Source organism: Pygocentrus nattereri, chromosome 5 (assembly GCF_015220715.1).
Source record: "Pygocentrus nattereri isolate fPygNat1 chromosome 5, fPygNat1.pri, whole genome shotgun sequence".
Lineage (NCBI taxonomy): Eukaryota > Metazoa > Chordata > Actinopteri > Characiformes > Serrasalmidae > Pygocentrus > Pygocentrus nattereri.
In genome coordinates, this window is record NC_051215.1 from 7,936,853 (window position 1) to 7,955,703 (window position 18,851).

The window sequence follows — 18,851 nt, forward strand, 5'->3', positions numbered from 1 at the left end:
GGGGTTCAATCCCCACCTTGGCAAACACCCTACACTAAACCAATAAGGGTCCTTGGGCAAGACTCCTAACACCGCCTTCGCCTACCTGTGTAAAAATAACCAAATTGTAAGTCGCTCTGGATAAGAGTGTCTGCCAAATGCCATAAATGTAAAATCCGTCCTGCTTTACCTGCTAAAGAGACCTGAGCGTGTACATATAAACGTGCACACGTGGTGGAGTAATAAAATCTCCCTATATACACTGATGCGTAAAATGGTCGTTCAGACTTGTGATTGGCCGATGCAAGTAATGATTGACAGTTTCTCCGTCCATTCGTTACACCCACTGGCTCCCCTCAGACACGCATAGCTGGCTTTAAGTCCACTGGGAAAGTTCCTGCAGCACTTCTGGATAAAGAACTAATTGTCTGTAGAGTTTTATGTATATTTGTACGTCTCCTTGTGAAAATCTGCGCACAGAACGTCCCTGAGTCGGACTTTTCTTCAGAGCGGTGGTCGGGATGCCTGTCCTCGTAAACAGAGTCAACACCTGCTGGGGCGCGTTCGTGTATGTCGCTTTACTCGACAGCATCTTACGTGTGGGTATGTAGTCCCAACTGTTCACCAGTGCTGCTCGTTTTTCTCGAGTTCTGCCTTTTCTCGTCGATTTTGATGCTCAAAGGTGTGGTTTTGTTTACCAACGCCATGGTTTACGGTTATGTAAGCAAAGTTTTCTCCCTATCCACCAGCTCCTTGTTCGAAATTTCCCGTTCCACCTTAAATCGCGCGGCAATTACATTTTACAATTACCCGACGCTACCTTAAAAGGTGCTGTAGTTATTTTCTGGAGCCTGAATTTCTCTAATCCATCTCAAATGCTGCTCCAGTTGCGTTCAGAGCCTGGATTTTTCGGTTCCATCTTAAATGCTGCCGCGGTTACACTCTGGAGCGTGAATATTTCCGTTCTACCTTAAATGGTGCAGTTTAATTCTGGAAGCTGACTTTTTCGTTCTGCCTTAAGTGGTTCAGAAGTTACATTCTGGCGATGCGTTTTCCAGTTCCACTTTATATTGTGCGGCAGTTGCATTTAAGGTGGAACGGGACAGTTCGAACAAGACGCCTCAGCTTCGTGTAATGCGAGAGGTACATCTGACTGGTTCTCGGGTCCAGACTACAGTCTGTACAGTCTGGGCTGTTTTTCGTTCAGACCATGTAGTAGTTGTGGTCAGCCTCGTGCACACTGGACTGAGGAGAGGAAACAAACGAGCTGTCCGGTTCAGGGTCATTTAGATCTATGGGATTTGTGACCATGTGTTTGTGGCTAATGGTTGACGGGAAACGCTCAGTTTAAATAGCAGTTCATTTGAATGAGAATACACGACGCGTGAATGCAGTCAGGTGTGGGAATAAAGGAGAGGGAATAAAGGAGAATTCCAGCTGAGTGGTTGAGATGTAAACGAAGTCTTTCAGAGTGGTTTGGTGTGAAATGCTCCACTCTAGAGAAACTTACAGAGCCAGAGGTGTTCACAGTGGTGGTGATGGGAAGCTGACAGAACTGATTATATGGAATTGCAATGGACATTTTGAGAATATTTTTGGCCACCAGTTGTTGCTTTTTAGAGAGGTTTATGGCAATAAGGCCAATAGGTTTTACCATCATCAGCATCTAAATCTAATCTGAATCTAATCTTGGAGGACACATACTTCGCTGTATTTGTGTTGTAGACACTGACGTCTGGTTCCTTTGACAACCACTGTAACGAAATCAGACTCTGTGTTTTGCTTTATATTGAACCATTTTAAATCAGACCACTCTGAAAGACTTCCCAGAAATTGAGTTACGTAGAAACTTCTTCCACTTTCCCTTCAATTTCCCCTCTTTGTTTGTTGGATGCTCAGTCATGCATAGTGTGAAGACTTTAATCATTAAACAACTTCTGAAACATCATGAGTTTGCCTTTACTGCAGACAGCTCAGAACAAATGTACTGAAAGCAGCCAACAAAGAAAGAAGGAACTTTCACCGATTCAGTTACTGGGATGTACAAGTCATTCAGAGTGGCTCGAAGGCGTCGATCATTTAACAACTGCGAACAGATCAGAATGAATGTGCACATTGTGTCCGTAACTGGACACAGTTGTGTTCAGTGAATGGACGGGAATTTCACCAGCTGTTTAAATTTTTTATGTAATTTAATTATTGCGATTTAGACAAAGACATTCAGAGTGGTGTGGCATGGTGCACTCTAGAGAAACTTACCAAGTTATATTTCTTTATACTGACGGTGATAGGAACCCAGGTTCTACAAAGCCATTTTTTCTTACTATTCAAAATGAAGTGTGGACCTACACAAGTCTTTGGGTACCATTTTACATTTGAATGCCCTGCACCTCCTCCATGCACCTCTCCTTCATGACTGGCTTAAAATGCATTTTAGGACAAAATCTCCTCCCAGAATTACTGTGAAACAGTGGCTCAGGCGTCCTCATAGGCAACACAGTTCACTATAAGTAGCATAATGACGCTATATTTATCCATCCATCCATTCATCCGGTCCTTTGACTTTTTTTTTCGAACAGCGTTTTAAAAAAGCCCCAGACGATACAGACATGATCTCTACTGATCTCTAAAATATAACAGTAATGGTGGTGAACACTGAGGAGACGGAGCTGAACAGCTGTTTATTAGGAAGAATAACGTTAGCTGATTGGCTAAAGCTTTTGGTAAATGAAACTGAAACTGTGGAGCGGCGACTCTGATAAACAGCATGAAGTGCTCACACAATATTCTTGACTCTCAGTTTATCACGCTTTAGTTTTGTTTGACTTTCTTTACACCAGTGATAGTAGCTTATGGTGGCTGTCTGACTAACCAATTTGATTACGTTTCAGCTGTGCACATATGGTCGGTTGTTAGGTAACAGACATGCCAGTTGATTGTTGACTTCAATTGAGTAAGTTAAGCTTTCCTAACCTGAGATAAGATGCTGTAAGATAAAATATGATTCCTAAATTAAGACCATCCAGGGTGTATCCTGCCTTCCGCCCGAAGACTGCTGGGATAGGCTCCAGCACCCCCCCTCGACCCTGACGGAGAAGCGGATTAGAAAATGGATGGATGGATGGATGGATGGAAATTAAGACCAGATTTGCTTTTGTAATACAAATTTGTAAAATATCTCATCTTGGCCTGTCGGATCTTAAGTTAAGACAAAAAGATACAAATTTTCTGTAAAACGGCTCCTGGTTTCTGTCACATTCACTCAGGCCTTATTTTCAGTGACTTTGTATGCGCTGTTTTTCTTGTGACTGGTGGGCGGAAAGGTATTCCTTTCTCATGGTAATGGTCACCATGAACAAAAGGGAAATAGAAGAGCGCTGGCATATAAATGTGTTGTACTCAGTATTGCTTTGGCTGCTTTGTTCAGTGTTCACAGTCAGTGGGTTTATTTGCAGTTGTGGCAGGTAGGTGGGACAGAAAAACTGGCTTGCCTGTTTACCATAAAACATATACTCTTTCATTTCTACTCCAATATATTGTGAAATTTAAAAATAAATCTGCTACTGCTTATTTCATAGTAGCTATATTTTTAGTACTTTAAGAAACTGAAGGCAGTTTGCTGAGCACAATGGGCCAAAATCAATGGGCCAAAAACAGCACAAAGCCAACTATTTCTTTTTGTAGACGTCTCAAAGCTGGAATTACCAACAATGGCATTGCATCAAAGTGCCGTGTTACTAATTTGTGGTGTTTGAACATGTAAAATCTCCTTGATTTTGTTTATAAATACTACTAATAAATACTTTTTCGCTCATGTATAAATATATTTATATTAAAAAAAAAAAAAAAAAAAAAAAAAAAATATATATATATATATATATATATATATATATATATATATATATTTCGACCAGACAAGCCAAATTTTTAAATATTAAATTTACATCTGTCTGCTAATTGCACATACCATATAAAAATGATTATATTGTTTATATACACATATTGAGAAGAAGAGGTCAGATATTACAACTGACCTCAACCCTGGGAATAGTTGAAACATGGATCAGGGACAGTTGCAACATGTAAAAAATACATTAAATTTCACTAATTAACTTTTGCTTTTTGTATTGAAAAGCATAGTATTATGAAAATATCACTGCTGTCAGAAGAAAACCTTGTATCTCCATTTTTTGTCACAGTTTGTAAATTTCATGGATAACAGACCAAAGTAAATGACTCAGAGTTACTTGGAAAAAAGTTTAACATAAAATAAAAACAGATAATAAAATCTGAGAGAGTAAAAGTCAAGTGGCTGGTGATGCATGGTTTTGTTCCCACAGCAGCAGGATCATGCTCTGCTTCAGAATGTCACAGTACATATTGGAATTCATGCTACCCTCAATGAACTGCATCTCCCCAGTGCCAGTAGCACTCATGCAGCTCCAGACCATGATGCTACCACCACCATGCTTGACTGTAGGCAAGAGACAGTTGTCTTTGGTACTCCTCACCAGGGCACTACCACACATGCTGGACACCATCTGAGCTAAACAAGTTTATCTTGGTCTCGTCAGACCACAGGGCATGGGTTCAGTAATCCATGTTCTTGGACTGCTTGTCTTCAGCAAACTGTTTCCAGGCTTTCTTGTGCATAAAGCTTCAGAAGAGGCTTTCTTTCTGGGACGACGGCCATGCATTGTGCTGCGTATGGTCAGAGCACTGAGAGGCTGACCTCCCTTTTCTTCAGCCTCTGCAGCAATGCTGGCAGCACTAATGGGTCTGTTTTTTGAAGCCAACCTCTGGATATGACGCTGAGCATGTGGACTCAACTTTGGACGACCCTGGCAAGGCCTGTTCAGAGTGCAGCCTGTCCTGGAAAACCGCTGTATGATCTTGGCCTTCTCACATCCTCAGAGAGTTCTTTGCCATGAGCTGCCATGTTAAATATCCAGTGGCCAGTATGAGCGAATTGTACCCAAAACACCAAATTTGACAGCCCTGCTCCCCATTCACACCTGGAACCTTGCAACTCTAACAAGTCACATGACACCAACTCTAACGAGACAATGACACAATTAGGTACAATTTGGACATGTTCACCGTGAGGTGCACTCACTTGTGTTGCCAGTTATTTATTAATTAATGGCTGATTAATTAATGTATTTTCAGAGGACAGCAAATCTATACTGCTATACTGCTGTACACTGACTACTGTACAGTTATAAGTTATATCCAAGTTTCATTTTTATAGTGTTGTCCCGTGAAAAGATGTAATAAAATATTTGCAGAAATCTGAGTGGTGTACTCACTTTTGTGAGATACTGTGTGTGTGTGTATATATAGCCTTTATACCACCCAATCATAGATTACAGTATATACCATTTGCCATGACATATGGCATGCTTATGTAGCAGGGTTTGTGTTCCTGAACATTTTTTGCTTCTCCTATGAAGTTACTACCATATTATACACTACTATATTATATTGTATTTTATGCAGTTTCATATTTCTTTTGCTATTTTTTTAGTTATTTTTTTGTTGAATCTTAAGAGAGTTAAGAGTGAGAGAATAAGTCATTGTAATTTTTGTGGTGCTAGCTGTTGTCCGTACCAACCCAGCCTGTTCGGAAGCATTCTCATGAACTTTTACAAAGGACAAAACCACAGGAACAGGCTGAGATCTAACAGGAATGTCTGAAAATAATGAATGTCTTTTTTCAGGCACCATTAAGGTGACAGTACCTGAAGGCCGCTTGACCGCAGTCCGAGGTCGCACAACCATCTTGGGCTGTGAGTTCACCCCTGAGCCCGGTTCTGACCTTGCCAACCTGGTTGTTACCTGGCAACGGCAAGAGGACCTTCATGTGGTCCATAGCTACTACTACCAGCAGGACCAGTTGGATCGACAGAGTGCGGAGTACCATGGTCGCACATCACTTTTCTACTCGGAGCTGAGCAAAGGAAACGCTTCGCTCAGGATCATAGATGTCGGTCCAAGAGATGTGGGCCGATACCAGTGCATGGTGAGCACTTCCAGTGGCACAGACAAAGCAGAGATTCAGCTGGACTATGGAGGTATTCAAGACACTACTACCTCACACTGTTACGCTATAGATACTGTTATCTTATTATCACAAGATACTATTCTAAAACTTGGAGTCGCTTGTAATATTCATTGTTTTTGTTGTTCTATTCAATAATTACCAACGTAAAGCTTGAAATCTGTCTTGAGATTTGATCATCACTTTCAAATGTGAGACATAGTTTTATTTTAGTATACCTTCATTCTGAATGTCATATATACTTCTCAACTATAATGGAATTATCATCTGATCATTATTCTGGACTAGTGCTGAGCCATTTGTTTTGAACTTCTTTGGATGCTCTTTTTATAGTCTCTAGGAAAGTTCAAGGTCTTGGAAATCTTAAAACCCATTGTTGTTTTTGTTCAGTGTTTAAACCCTCTGTTCTCAAAGCTCCTTAGTCTTCACCATGGTTGCGAGACACCATGAACACATCACTTGCTGTTTATTTATATGCAGTGGTGGACAGTAAGTAAGTAAATGTAATTCGTTACTGTACATAAGGACTTTTTTCATGTATCTGTACTGAAGTATTTCCATTTTGGGTGACTTTTTACTTTTGCTCAACTACATTTCAAAGTCAAATATCTTTTTACTCCACTACATTTTGAGAAATCTGTCGTTCCTTTTGGTTTTTGTGTGTATAAAAACATAACATGTCAAAACAAAAGAAGTGCAAAGCAAGAACACCAATCAGGGCACAGCGGTCACTTTGTTCTGAGCTTGTTTTGACCTGTTGGTCATACCGACCCAGTATAAGCACATGGTTCAACGTCAGTGCAGCAGCATAAAACTTTGGGAGCACATACGTCATCTAAATGATGAACTAACCTAACTTTGTGTAAATAGACCGCAATATAGAATTATGTCCACATATGCAGTCGTGACTGACGTGTCTTTTTTATGAATTTAACAAACAGTTTATTTTATAGTAAATTAGTTTCGGTTAGATTATGTTTATGAACAGAGACCTACAGATCAACACAGTAAAGGAAAACCTCTTTATGAACTTTGTGTTGAAAGCAAGTTTTATTAAACTTGTAACTAATTTACAAAGTAATCTTAAACTGAAACGTTGCTTATTTGTAAAAGTGATTTCAGAGCCACTCATTTCTACCTGATGGAAACTGTTTACCTTCAGTGTTTTGTGCTTATGATCATTTTAATAGACGTCAGCGTCACTAATTAATGACATTCTATTAAAAGACTGGTTTACCAAGAGAGACACTGGAGGACTTTCACCTAAAATGAGTTCATGAAGCGAGTCTTGTTGCAAAAATGATAACAGGACATTAAAGTCATCATTAATCTTTTAGTACTTTTATTTTTGATACTTAAGTATATCTGAAAGCAAATACCTTTTGTACTTTTACTGAAGTTGAGGTCTAAAGTAAGGACTTCTACTTTTACTGGAGTAATATTTTACCTTGGGTATCCCTACTTTAACTCAAGTACATGATTTGTGTACTTTGTCCACCACTGTTTAAATGAATCACAGCTGAAGCAAATTAAGGGTCATTACTGAGTTCTCAGTTCATGTTTTGACCTAACTTTGGTGATGCACACTTTCAGCAAGTTTTAATATATGGGCAATTGTAACATCCTGTCTTGCCCTACTTTCTCTTTCCTTATGTCTCTCCATCTGCCTTTGTCTTCCTTCATGCGTCTTGTGCTGTGTGCTTTTGTTATTTAAGAATATTTCCAATTTCAGCTATATATATACAGTATACTATATTGGCAAAAGTATTCACTCACCCATCCAAATAATTGAATTCAGGTGTTCCAATTACTTCCATGGCCACAGGTGTAAAACCAAGCACCTAGGCATGGAGACATGCAACTTTCTGCAGAGTCAATCACTGCAGACCTCTAAACTTCGTGGCCTTCAAATGAGCTCAACAACAGCGTAGAGAGCTTTATGGAATGGGTTTCCATGGCTGAACAGCTGCATCCAAACCTAACATCACCATGCCCAATGCAAAGCGTCGAAAATAGTGGTGTAAATCACTGCCACTGGACTCTAGAGCAGTGCAGATGTGTTCTCTGGAGTGACGAATTATGCTTCTCTGTCTGGCAATCTGATGGACAAGTCTGGGTTTGGCAGTCGCCAGGAGAACTGTACTTGTCTGACTGCATTGTCCCAAGTGTAAAGTTTAGTTGAGGGGGGATTATGGTGTGGGGTTGTTTTTCAAGAGTTGGGCTCGGCCCCTTAGTTCCAGTGAAAGGAACTCTGAATGCTTCAGCATTAAGTTTGAGGATGGCCCCTTGATGTTTCAACATGACTGCGCACCAGTGCACAAAGCAAGGTCCATAAAGACATGCAGAAGTGAGTTTGGTGTGGAGGAAATTGACTGGCCCGCACAGAGTCCTGACCTCAACCTGATGGAACAACTTTGGCATGAATTAGAGCAGAGACTGTGAGCCAGGCCTTTTCATCCAACATCAGTGTCAGACCACACAAATACGCTTCTGGAAGAATGGTCAAAAATTCCCATAACCACACCCCTAACCTTGTGGAAAACCTTCCCAGAAGATTTGAATCTGTTATAGCCGCAAAGGGTGGACTGACTTCATATTAAACCCTATGGATTAAGAATGGTGTGTCACTCAAGTTCATATGCATGTCAAGGAAGATGAGCAAATACTTTTGGCAATATAGTGTATATTGGGGGGGGGTATAACAGTACACAGAGGGCACAGTTCTGTTCTATGGTTTGACATCACAATCCGGTACAATGGAAGAAAAACAACTAAAGACCCCAAAGGCTTTAGTAATGTCTTTGAATTGAATTGTTATCAGCTTAGAGTTTAAGATTTTTGGGTGGAATTAGTGCTTGCGAAATTTGGTTCCTAGTTACATTCATTCATTCATCTTCGCTACAGCATAGTCTCTATACGACCGCATGGACTGCACTGTAACATCTGGACCGTGACAGTTAATAAATATACCATTACATCCAGCTTTAAACAGTGTTCCACTCTTGAAAGAATATAATGACCATATGTTTAGAGGTTTTCTTGCATAGTTAATTACTGTTTATTCCTCTAATCCAGTGGTTCTCAGGTATAGTCTCAGGAGTTCTCTGGCCTGCACAGGTTCATGCACTTTCTACAACAACACACCTGATCCAACTTCATATTTAGTCAGATCAGGTGTGTTGGGGTGGAGAAAAGGAAACTATGTGGGAAGTTGGTGCCCCAGACTGGAGTTGAGACCCCCTGGCTTCGGCTGTCATTTTTTATTTTAGTTTTATTCAACATTATCTTATTTCTCTTTGAAGTATTCTACACCGAGCCCAGGTTGAGCATCAGCTTCAGCGCCAAAAAGGTGTCGGTGCAGTACGAGGCTGAAGGTTTTCCCAAGCCGGACGTCAAGTGGCTGGGAGAACAGGGCCAGAACCTCAGCCATCACACGGAGGTCTTAGAGGGTGTGGATGGAGACATAGGACTCTATCATCTCAAGAGCAGCTATGAGGCAGACACCCCTGCACTGAATATTACTTTTGTCCTAAGGAACGAACTTCTCCATCAGGACCTGCAGAGACCCGTCAGCTTCAGCTATGCTGGTGAGATCATTGGTACACCTGTGTAATTTAAACCTTTCAAAATCCAAATAGTCACATGTCCACTTTGTGAGTTATCTAGAGGCTGCTGGGTGAAACAGCTAAATAAGGCTGGTCTCCTTTCTCTGCCCAGTTCTCAGAATATATGTGATAAGAATAGAACCATTACATCCCTCTGACATAACTCACTGTTATCTGAGATCTGTGGACTTTCAGTTGGATACAGTTGGAACACACATACTGTAATTTGAAACAACAGTGGTGCCATTATTATTTTAATCATACTATTTAGTGCTGTTGTTTCCAGACAGAGGATTCAAGGAGATTTTATTGTCATTCGCATCACATGGTACATGAGGTGGAACGAAATTAAGATCTCATGGTCCAGTTTACACCCAAGAGCTGTTATTAAAATAGATAAATATAAGGTAAATACACAAGAGAGGGAGAGTAGGAGAGTAGGCAGTTAGCAGCAATATGAAGTCCAGAGTGCAAGTTTGCTATAGCAGCATGATATTGAATTAGAGCAGTGGATAAAGTGTCTAGATAAAGTGTCTCAGTGCGGTTTAAAGTGACAGTGTTTGTAACAGTAATTGTTCTTGTAAGTGTCAGTGCAGTGTGTTTAGTTGGAATTTAAGAGCCTTACAGCTTCTGGTATGAAGCTGTTTCTGAGTCTGGTTGTTTTGCACTTGATGCTCCGCAGCCTCCTGCCTGAGGGGAGCCGGACAAAAAGTACTTGTGCTGGGTGGGAGGGATCCTTCCTGATGCAGGTAGCCCTTTTCCTGCATCTGGAGGTGTAAATGAGTCATCCCCGGTGTGGGCATTGCACACAGGCATTGTTTGTCTATGTTATGGCAGGATTTGTAATGAAACCCAGTAATAGACCGATCATTCTTCCATTAAAGCTACAGTTGAATGCAACATGTTAGGTGCCCTGGTCAAATTCCAGAGTGAACGCACCCTTTACAGAGAACATAATTTTGGGCCTGTTTACTGTTTAGGTAACAGCAAATAATCTATTTAGAACCATGAGTTCCATATAGAAGCATTTCAGGTCCTACTTTATGTTAAGTGTCTCTAATAACTGTGTTACATGTAAACAACATATGCTACAGCACTAACTACTAATAATTTATTTGATGTTAGAGATGTATTACAGAAGTACACCTTGTGTAATTACACAAGTGTATCTTAATAGTTATAACAGCCTATTCTCTCTCATGCAATTATACAAGGTTAATAACATAAATGGAATTGCACTGTAATCACTGGAACACTGGAAAGTTTCTTTTTCCCAGCAGGAAAAGGAAGTGTGTCATAACTTACATTGAGACATTATTTACATTGTATCCTTCAGCTTTCCTAACATTTAATTAGCATGTATGCTGCTAGTGCTGTGACACTGTAAACAGTTTCAGCTTTAAAGCATTCTGTATATGTCGTGGTACAGCAGATGTCCCCTTAGCTTAAACTGTAACTTTTATAACATTAATTAAATGTGCTGAATTACCAGCAAAGCAGCATCAAAAAAGTGAGAAAAGTTTAGTTTTGCATGAGGCCCTTCAAACTATGTCCAAGTAATCTATATTTTGTTTTTTCTAATTTATTACCATCTTAATTCACAGTACTCATATGTAAACATTCCATGTGTCACAGATCCAAGTGATCAACAGAATGAATGGGCTCCCCCCAAAGGGATGTAACTTAATGTCTTCGCTTTATCAAGATAATCTAAAGTGAAGAGAAAGATAAGGAAAAACAGGAAAGCACACTACTGACCACATGTTTTAGCAGGATGTAATGGCATACGGTCACTGCTGTTTCCAGTTATTGTATCTACTTAATTTATTACTTATTTATTTTATATGTACAAGTTAATAGAGAACATGATTGAGCTAGATGGGAGGCATCCACATGAAAATATGAAATATACCTCATAGTAAAAAACTGCCAAGTTTTTGATGTTGAGGAAAACCGTATCATTAAAAACTCCATTGTCCCGTTTTTAACCCTCCTCCATAGGCCTGCATGACCCTTTTCTTTAGAGTGGGCCTTTCTCACTGGTGTCCATCATGTCATTTAAGCAGATTCTTGCCGCATGATGGAATTCAATAGTGCATGTAATGGATTGCCACCATGCAATTATTCCCACAAAAACTGTCAACCAGTTGTAAAGTACTAAGGGACAACAAATGAGTTGAGACATGTCCTTGACATGTGTATTGAAGTCCTACATCTATTCACAATGACATAAATCTCTTTATTCAAAGTGGGGCCTGGAATTTTGCCTTGAGGGCTGATGCTTGGAGCAATGCTCTCAGCTCATTAGTCTATAATGTTGTTTGACTTACACTGTCATGCAAAAGCAAAGGCATAGTTTTAGTGGAGCCTCCCATGAAACTGAAGCCTTCTTCCCTTCACCAACCCCTCCCACATATAAAAAAAGCCTGACATGTAAGTTTAAAGATAGGTTTAAAGCTGAGGCATAGCCAGAATCTTATTATAGATGAGGTGAGGTTACAGCTTTGGCCAGGAAGCTAGAAAGCTTTATGTCCCCAAAACATTGTTATTATGGAGATTACAATCACCACGAAAAGTGCACATGATTTATGATCTTGCATTCAACTGCCTAGTTAGTACAAAAATTTTAAAACAGGCTCTAACTTTTGCATAGGCATCATTTTAGGTTTGTTTTTCTTCAATATGTAAAATTCAGCAAATAAACAGTAATTAGTAAAACCAGTAAAATGTGCTTTTTGTCATTTATCAGTTACTGTGTTGCAAAAGCAAATATGCACTTTTTTGTGCAGAGTGTATTTATTGTAAGTGATCTTCTGTGCCAAATAGAAAAAAGTCCATAGCTGGTCTTGATTTTTAATCCAATAATAACTTCAAGAATGCTGTGCTGTTGCAAATAACAGGGGGGGGGGGCAGGAAATTAAAGCACTGATTTGGTTTAAAAATAGATGTGTGCAATAGAGATGCCGTACTGTTTCTGTTTATAAGGTCAACAAGACACAGACCACATGTAACATTAAGTGTACTCCAGCTAGAATTGCTAATGTGGCTGTCGAGGCACCTAATATGCTCTTAAATATAAAAATGTTAAAAATGATGGTTTGAAGTGATGCTATAGAACAGGGGTCTTTAATTACAATTCAGTAAGGTCCAGTTAGAGAAAGTATCCTCAAGCAAAGGTCCAAAACATCATAACGTCTAACTTGCATCATGATTCTTTGCCATATACTGTTTACTCAAGTAGCCCAGTAGGTATTTCAACATCTTACACAGTCAACAACTGAACATCAAATCAAATGAAGTACAATTCAATCATATTTCAACAACATTTATTGTCAGTTTCCTCTTCCCTCTGACTCACTTTCTTCTCTGACTGCTGTTTCTTGCCTCGTCTCTCCCCTGTGTGTGTGACACTCACTCGTCTCAGTGCTCATCGTAATGCACAGATCTGATTGGCTGAGTAGCGTCATGACATCGCAGCTTCCTTCTGAATCGGAATTCGGACTCTACTGCACACAATCCAACGGAGGATAACATGACTTCTGACAGTCTCTCGCACATTTATCAGCGCTCACAGTCTCCAGAGTACTAAATGGTTTTACCTGTGTGTCATTGTCAGATAATTAGAACAACTTAGAATATAAGCCCAGGCTTTAGTTAGTTTCAGTGCAAGGTATTGCTTCCTAGAGAACTTACTGAACGTTTATACTAATTGCATTTTCCTGATTTTTAACCTTTGCCTTGCTTCCCTACTCTGGCTTTTCCTTGTCCCTTTTGTACTTTTGCCCTGGATATCTGATCTGCGTTTTGGACCCTTTTTGTCTGCTTTTTCGACCATGTCTTTTGCTTTGCCCTTTTGTTTTTGTTTGCCTGGTGTTATGATCACCATTGTGATCCTTTTCCATTTTCTGGTTTTGACCCATGCCTGTTCTTTGATCACGTTTTTGCTTTGTGATAACAAAACCAATCTAATCCATTTAATCTGCACATGTCTGGATTCTGCTGACTCGTTACAATTGGTCTGTGTGTTTCCCAGGCCGCTAAAGCTAGAGGCTAGAAAAGTTATGCCGATTGAATGATTTGGACAGCGGTCCGCTTACTAGTGACCGCTGCTGTAGAAGATCCACTTTTGGCTTTCTCAAGACCTTTCGATAGATGGTTCTTCGAAGAGATTGAGCGAGTTGTTTCAATGATCTTTTCTCTTTATCTTTCTTTTAAGCACGATTAGCTTATTTTCATTCTTTTAGGCAAAGCAGTGTTTTCAGAATGTGCTGTTTTGGCAGTACACTGATTTTCATACAGTAGGGTATTGTTGTCTGCTGAAAGACACAGTGTAATTGTAATCTGGCCTTGTCTTTTATTTTTATCTAGCCTTGTCATGAGCCACAACACCAGTACAATAACATTCGCACTCTCCCAAATGAGGTCACATTCTCACACACCTGCCCTCAAGGTCTTAGGGGAAAAAGTTAAGGCCTTCGTCCTGCTACGGTGGAGTAAAATGAATGATTATAAAATGACTAGTTCTGGTTCTAAAACCTGATTGGCTGAGCCATGTTTCAATCCAATATAAAATACTTAAAATACATATAGGACTGCACACATCACATGAGTTCTGTATTAATGTGACAAGTTATTGAAAACCATTGTAGTCTTCATGAAACGATCTTGGCTATCATGTTGCTTGGCAACCATAGCCCTCTGTTAATGGCCGGATTGCTTCATATAACAGAGGATTATGGTCATAGCATCATTTAATAATGCATTTGATGACTGAATTATTTATTTAACCTTGGTGTATATTGCCATATTGTAGTTTTTCTTATAAAAAAACAATACACCACTCAGAGCCGCACATTACAGTGGTTTTACAGTTTACACCCTTTAACCATGGAATAATCACCTCAAGTACCTTAACACTTTACTCCTCAATTTAGTTCTAAAGCCAAAATTGACCCTTTTACCTTGTTAGTTCACAAAACCGGCTTGTAAGCATGATTTCTGACTTTTCCCTGCCTCTAAGACATCTTATGATTGTTGATTACATGACCTTGCACCAGCAGGCAGAGGCGAATAACATTAACTGATAATATAATGTTTTATGTTTTCCCTCCCATCACCAACGATCGCTGACAGAAAACACCCAGATAGCTCAGAGGAGCTTCTCTGATAGTGTTTTACGTCACAGAATGGAAAGAAATGCAATAGGATTTGATTCACAGTGAATATGTGAAAATTCTCTTTGTTGCAGCTTTTTAATCATATCATAGCACCTTAAAAACACCTATTTCATATTAAAACACAGGTGAATTTAAGGGCCATTTTAAGGCACATGAATTAACCTCTCTTTTTCTTTCTTGTTCCAGATGATTCCTCTAATGGAGTGGTCATTACGCTTGCACTCTCTTGCGTTGTACTCATCATCATTGTACTCATTCTGAGCTGGTTGTACTGGAAGAAGAGGACATGAACAGAGTGACTCATACGGCTTCTATGCATCCACAAAAACCGATCAAAAAGAAACACTAGGCTCTATAAGTTGGTGGCACAGCGTCTGGCATGTATGTATTTGCTGTAGGATGTCTAAAACAGGCCCCTGGAGCGGAAAGCACATTCACTATTTTGAAGAATCATATCAGAAAGCAGTGCTTCCTCTGCAACTGCAAAGAGATAAAGTGGTCATCATGTGATAAAGGAAAATCTGGATGGCAATGAATCACCTCCTCCCTCAGCCAAAATCACTGACATGGAACTGGACACTGGAAATAATACTAGTCGGTAAGCTAACTGAAACTGTGTGTTTGAATGTATGAAGCTCGACAAAAACACCACCGTTTGTCACACAATCTTATTCAAAAGTCCGAAGACCTCCATAAGTGAGCATTCAACAGGGACAAAATTAAGTTTGCTTTTCTCAGCAAATTTTAATGTGGTATTTCTAGATATTTGCTGACTTTAACATATTGAGAAGAATAGTAACTAAATTAGTGTTTAATTGAAAAAAAAATAAAACAATAATTGTGCATTTTACAACCGCAATTCCAATGAAGTTGGGACATTGTGTGAAACATAAATAAAAACAGAATACGATGATTTGCAACTATTCACTCATTTTGAATTTGCAGACATCAAATTCAAAATGAGTGAATATTTGCGAAAAACAAAGTTTATCCGTTTGAACATTAAATATCTTGTCTTTGTAGTGGATTCAATTGAATATAGGTTGAAAAGGATTTGCAAATCATCGTATTCTGTTTTTATTTATGTTTTACACCACGTCCCAGCTTCATTGGAATTGGGGTTGTATAATGCATACAATTAAGATTTACTATAAAAAATATTTAAATATTAAACACTAATGGGAATATTTTAGATGTTTCATTTGAAATTGAAGGAATACAAGACATGGAAATACAAGAAAATAATACCATACCATAATTACTAAGAGCCACTCATCCATTTAAGCACCAACTTAAGTACTGCTTAATACTATTAATATTACTACTACTATTATTAATAATAATACATTTTTCACTATTGCAACTGTTTTTTTTTCTATCTATGTTTTATTGCATTAAGCACACCACAGTCCTGATAGGAGTGGAGGAGATGAATCCTGTCAGTTGTGTAATTTATTTCTATTTGAAGATTTTTTTTTGAACAGCTAACCTGTTTTTTCATTGCTGCTAAACAGTGATAAGCCAACTGAACTGGATGCTTGCAAAATAACGACTTGGATTACGTTCAACCCTCACGGCTTATCATCAGTCTCCAAGCACTGCTTTCTTTTCAGAATAAACCTGCTGTGAGAACGGCAGTGGTAGCACATCAGTCATTAGTATTAGGGTAATAGAGGTGAAAACCTGTTACTAAGGTACATTTCTTTCATGCTAACCTGATTATCTGGTTCAGAAATGATGTTTCCTGATAAATGAACTTAATCAGATTAAACATAAAATGTGTGCAAAGATAAATACTTTGTGATAAATAATAAAGATAAAAGACTTTTTGTATAAAATGTGTCTTTCTCAGTGTAACATCGCACTGAATAGCTCTAGTGTTGGCTTTAGCATTAGCTCGTCATTAAAGGCACTATTATACCCCTGGTGGTTATCTATTCACATTAACACCAAGTTTGTCAAGGTAATTTTTGAGTCATGTTACAGTCTTCTACGGCTAACACATTTAGCATTTTCTTCATTTCCATTTACAGCTTCCTAGTGTCATACAAATTATTGAAAAACTTTGAAGTTGCACAGAAGTAGCATATTAGTATCACTCCTGTCCACGACCAAATTGTTTGGCTTTGATACTTTTGAGAAGACAGCTTCTGAACTTTTGAACAGCAGCTCCAGACTATTGTATACACTCAACTATATGCCAAGTCTTGCAGAGCAGTATGCTTCTGAAGTCACTAATGTTGACGGCTTATTTATTAACACATTAAAAACATTTGCAGGACAGACTATTTCGTCTAGAGGCTGGACCATTTGACCCTTTTACAGAAGTAACAAATGTTCCTATTGGTAGATTTTAAGTCAGTTTTTTCCTACATACTTTTTCTATGCATTTAGCTTCATGGGACTTGACATGATCTCATAGTGAGAAGACACATTCTGGGACAGTGTGTTAAATTGATCTGAACTAGGTCTGAACTGTCTACCTCAGGAATTAACCAGTTCAGTGCTGCGTTTCCATAGTATTTCAGTAGCTATTAATCCGACTGGGTTGGATTAGTTCTACCTAGTCTGCAGTGTTTGTAGCGTATGTCAGTGATGACATCTGGGAAAGATGCATTCTGTATTTTGTAGAACTGAGAGCTGTAATGATGTGAATGTTTTGACTGGGCTTTTTCTTTTTTAACACGTTTAACACATGTACCATAAACCAGGGGTGAAAAATACAATAGTAATTATATTTTGGTAATTGAAATAATATATTTATATATTAATATATAAAGTATTATTTTAGAATATTTGTACTTCTACTCAAGCATTATTGAAACTACAGAGTGTACAATTAATGAATTACATTTCTAAAAGAATAAACAAACTTTATACTACTTAAATTTTAATTTAGCGCTTTTTAATAAGCTGTTATGCTATAACAATCTCAATTTTCTGTCATTTTTATTTTGTCATATTTCTGTTATTGAACTGTTACTTTTTTGTAAAACATTTTTAGCTGCTTCTTCTATAAAAAGTGCTATATTATTTATAGTATTATAAATAAAGCATGTCATCATTATTTCTATGAAACTGTGTATAGATGTTTTATTGTGTCCTCTAACTTTGAAAGCTGCAGTGATTGTTGTAAATGGCACTTTGTTTTAATTCCTGTTTACACCGTATGCTGGATTTTGGAGTTTCTGTTTTAGAGTCATAGACCGCTGAATTTGCAGATGGTAGAGTGTTATGCTGCGTTCACATGCTGATGTTGAAAATAGTCATTCCATGCCTCATAGCGGATGGAACCGACAGAAGCTGACAGCCAAGGAAACACTGCCATGGTGACATTTCTGGTAGAAATTGACAACAGACATTTAACAATGTTGATTCTTTATTTATAGTTGTATAAAGGCAGGACAATGTTCTGTGCTCTTCTCTGTATAATACTGGGTGATCCTGGACAACAGTGAGTGTGTTTACATACACTAAATAAACCGATGACTGCAGAAAATCAGATTTTGTCAGTAATCCGATCAACATGTTGATATGCACTTGGGTAATCAGACCATGGAGAAACTCCTGATCTACAAGATTCAGGCATTAATCAGAATTCTTCTTTGCTGGCAGCCAATGAACTCACATAAAAAGACAAGATGTAAACGCAATGTAAAACTTTATGCCGTGACTTTTATTAAAACATCATGCCACTTTACCTGAAAATATAAACATCATCTAGAAGATAAAAAATATTTAAATCCTTAATTTCGTTAAGCCTGTAGTTGGTTTCAGTGTTGCACGTGCACAGACTGAGAAATCCGAAAGAAATCAGAGTAAGAGTTTACATGCATTGAGAAATCTGGTTGATGAGATAAAATCAACTCGCTTTATCAGATTTCTTAATCAGATTTTAGACCTTACTCTGATCTTAGAAATCAGAGTATGCTGTTTACATGACCATTTTAATAATCAGATAACTTCAGAAATCTGATATGTGTATATATAATATTACATAAAATATGATTAGATCAATGAGTGCATGTA

At 38.5% G+C, this 18,851-nt stretch overlaps 1 protein-coding gene across 1 annotated transcript; it reads left to right on the forward strand.

Moving 5' to 3' along the window:
* The first annotated feature begins 335 nt into the window (after positions 1-335).
* Positions 336-15,735, forward strand: LOC108426152 (CD276 antigen). Its single transcript, XM_017695455.2, has 4 exons — positions 336-582; positions 5,700-6,053; positions 9,343-9,627; positions 15,009-15,735. The coding sequence occupies exons 1-4, from the start codon at positions 501-503 to the stop codon at positions 15,110-15,112; spliced, it is 825 nt and encodes a 274-aa protein (XP_017550944.1). The 5' UTR covers positions 336-500; the 3' UTR covers positions 15,113-15,735.
* The last annotated feature ends 3,116 nt before the right edge of the window (positions 15,736-18,851 follow it).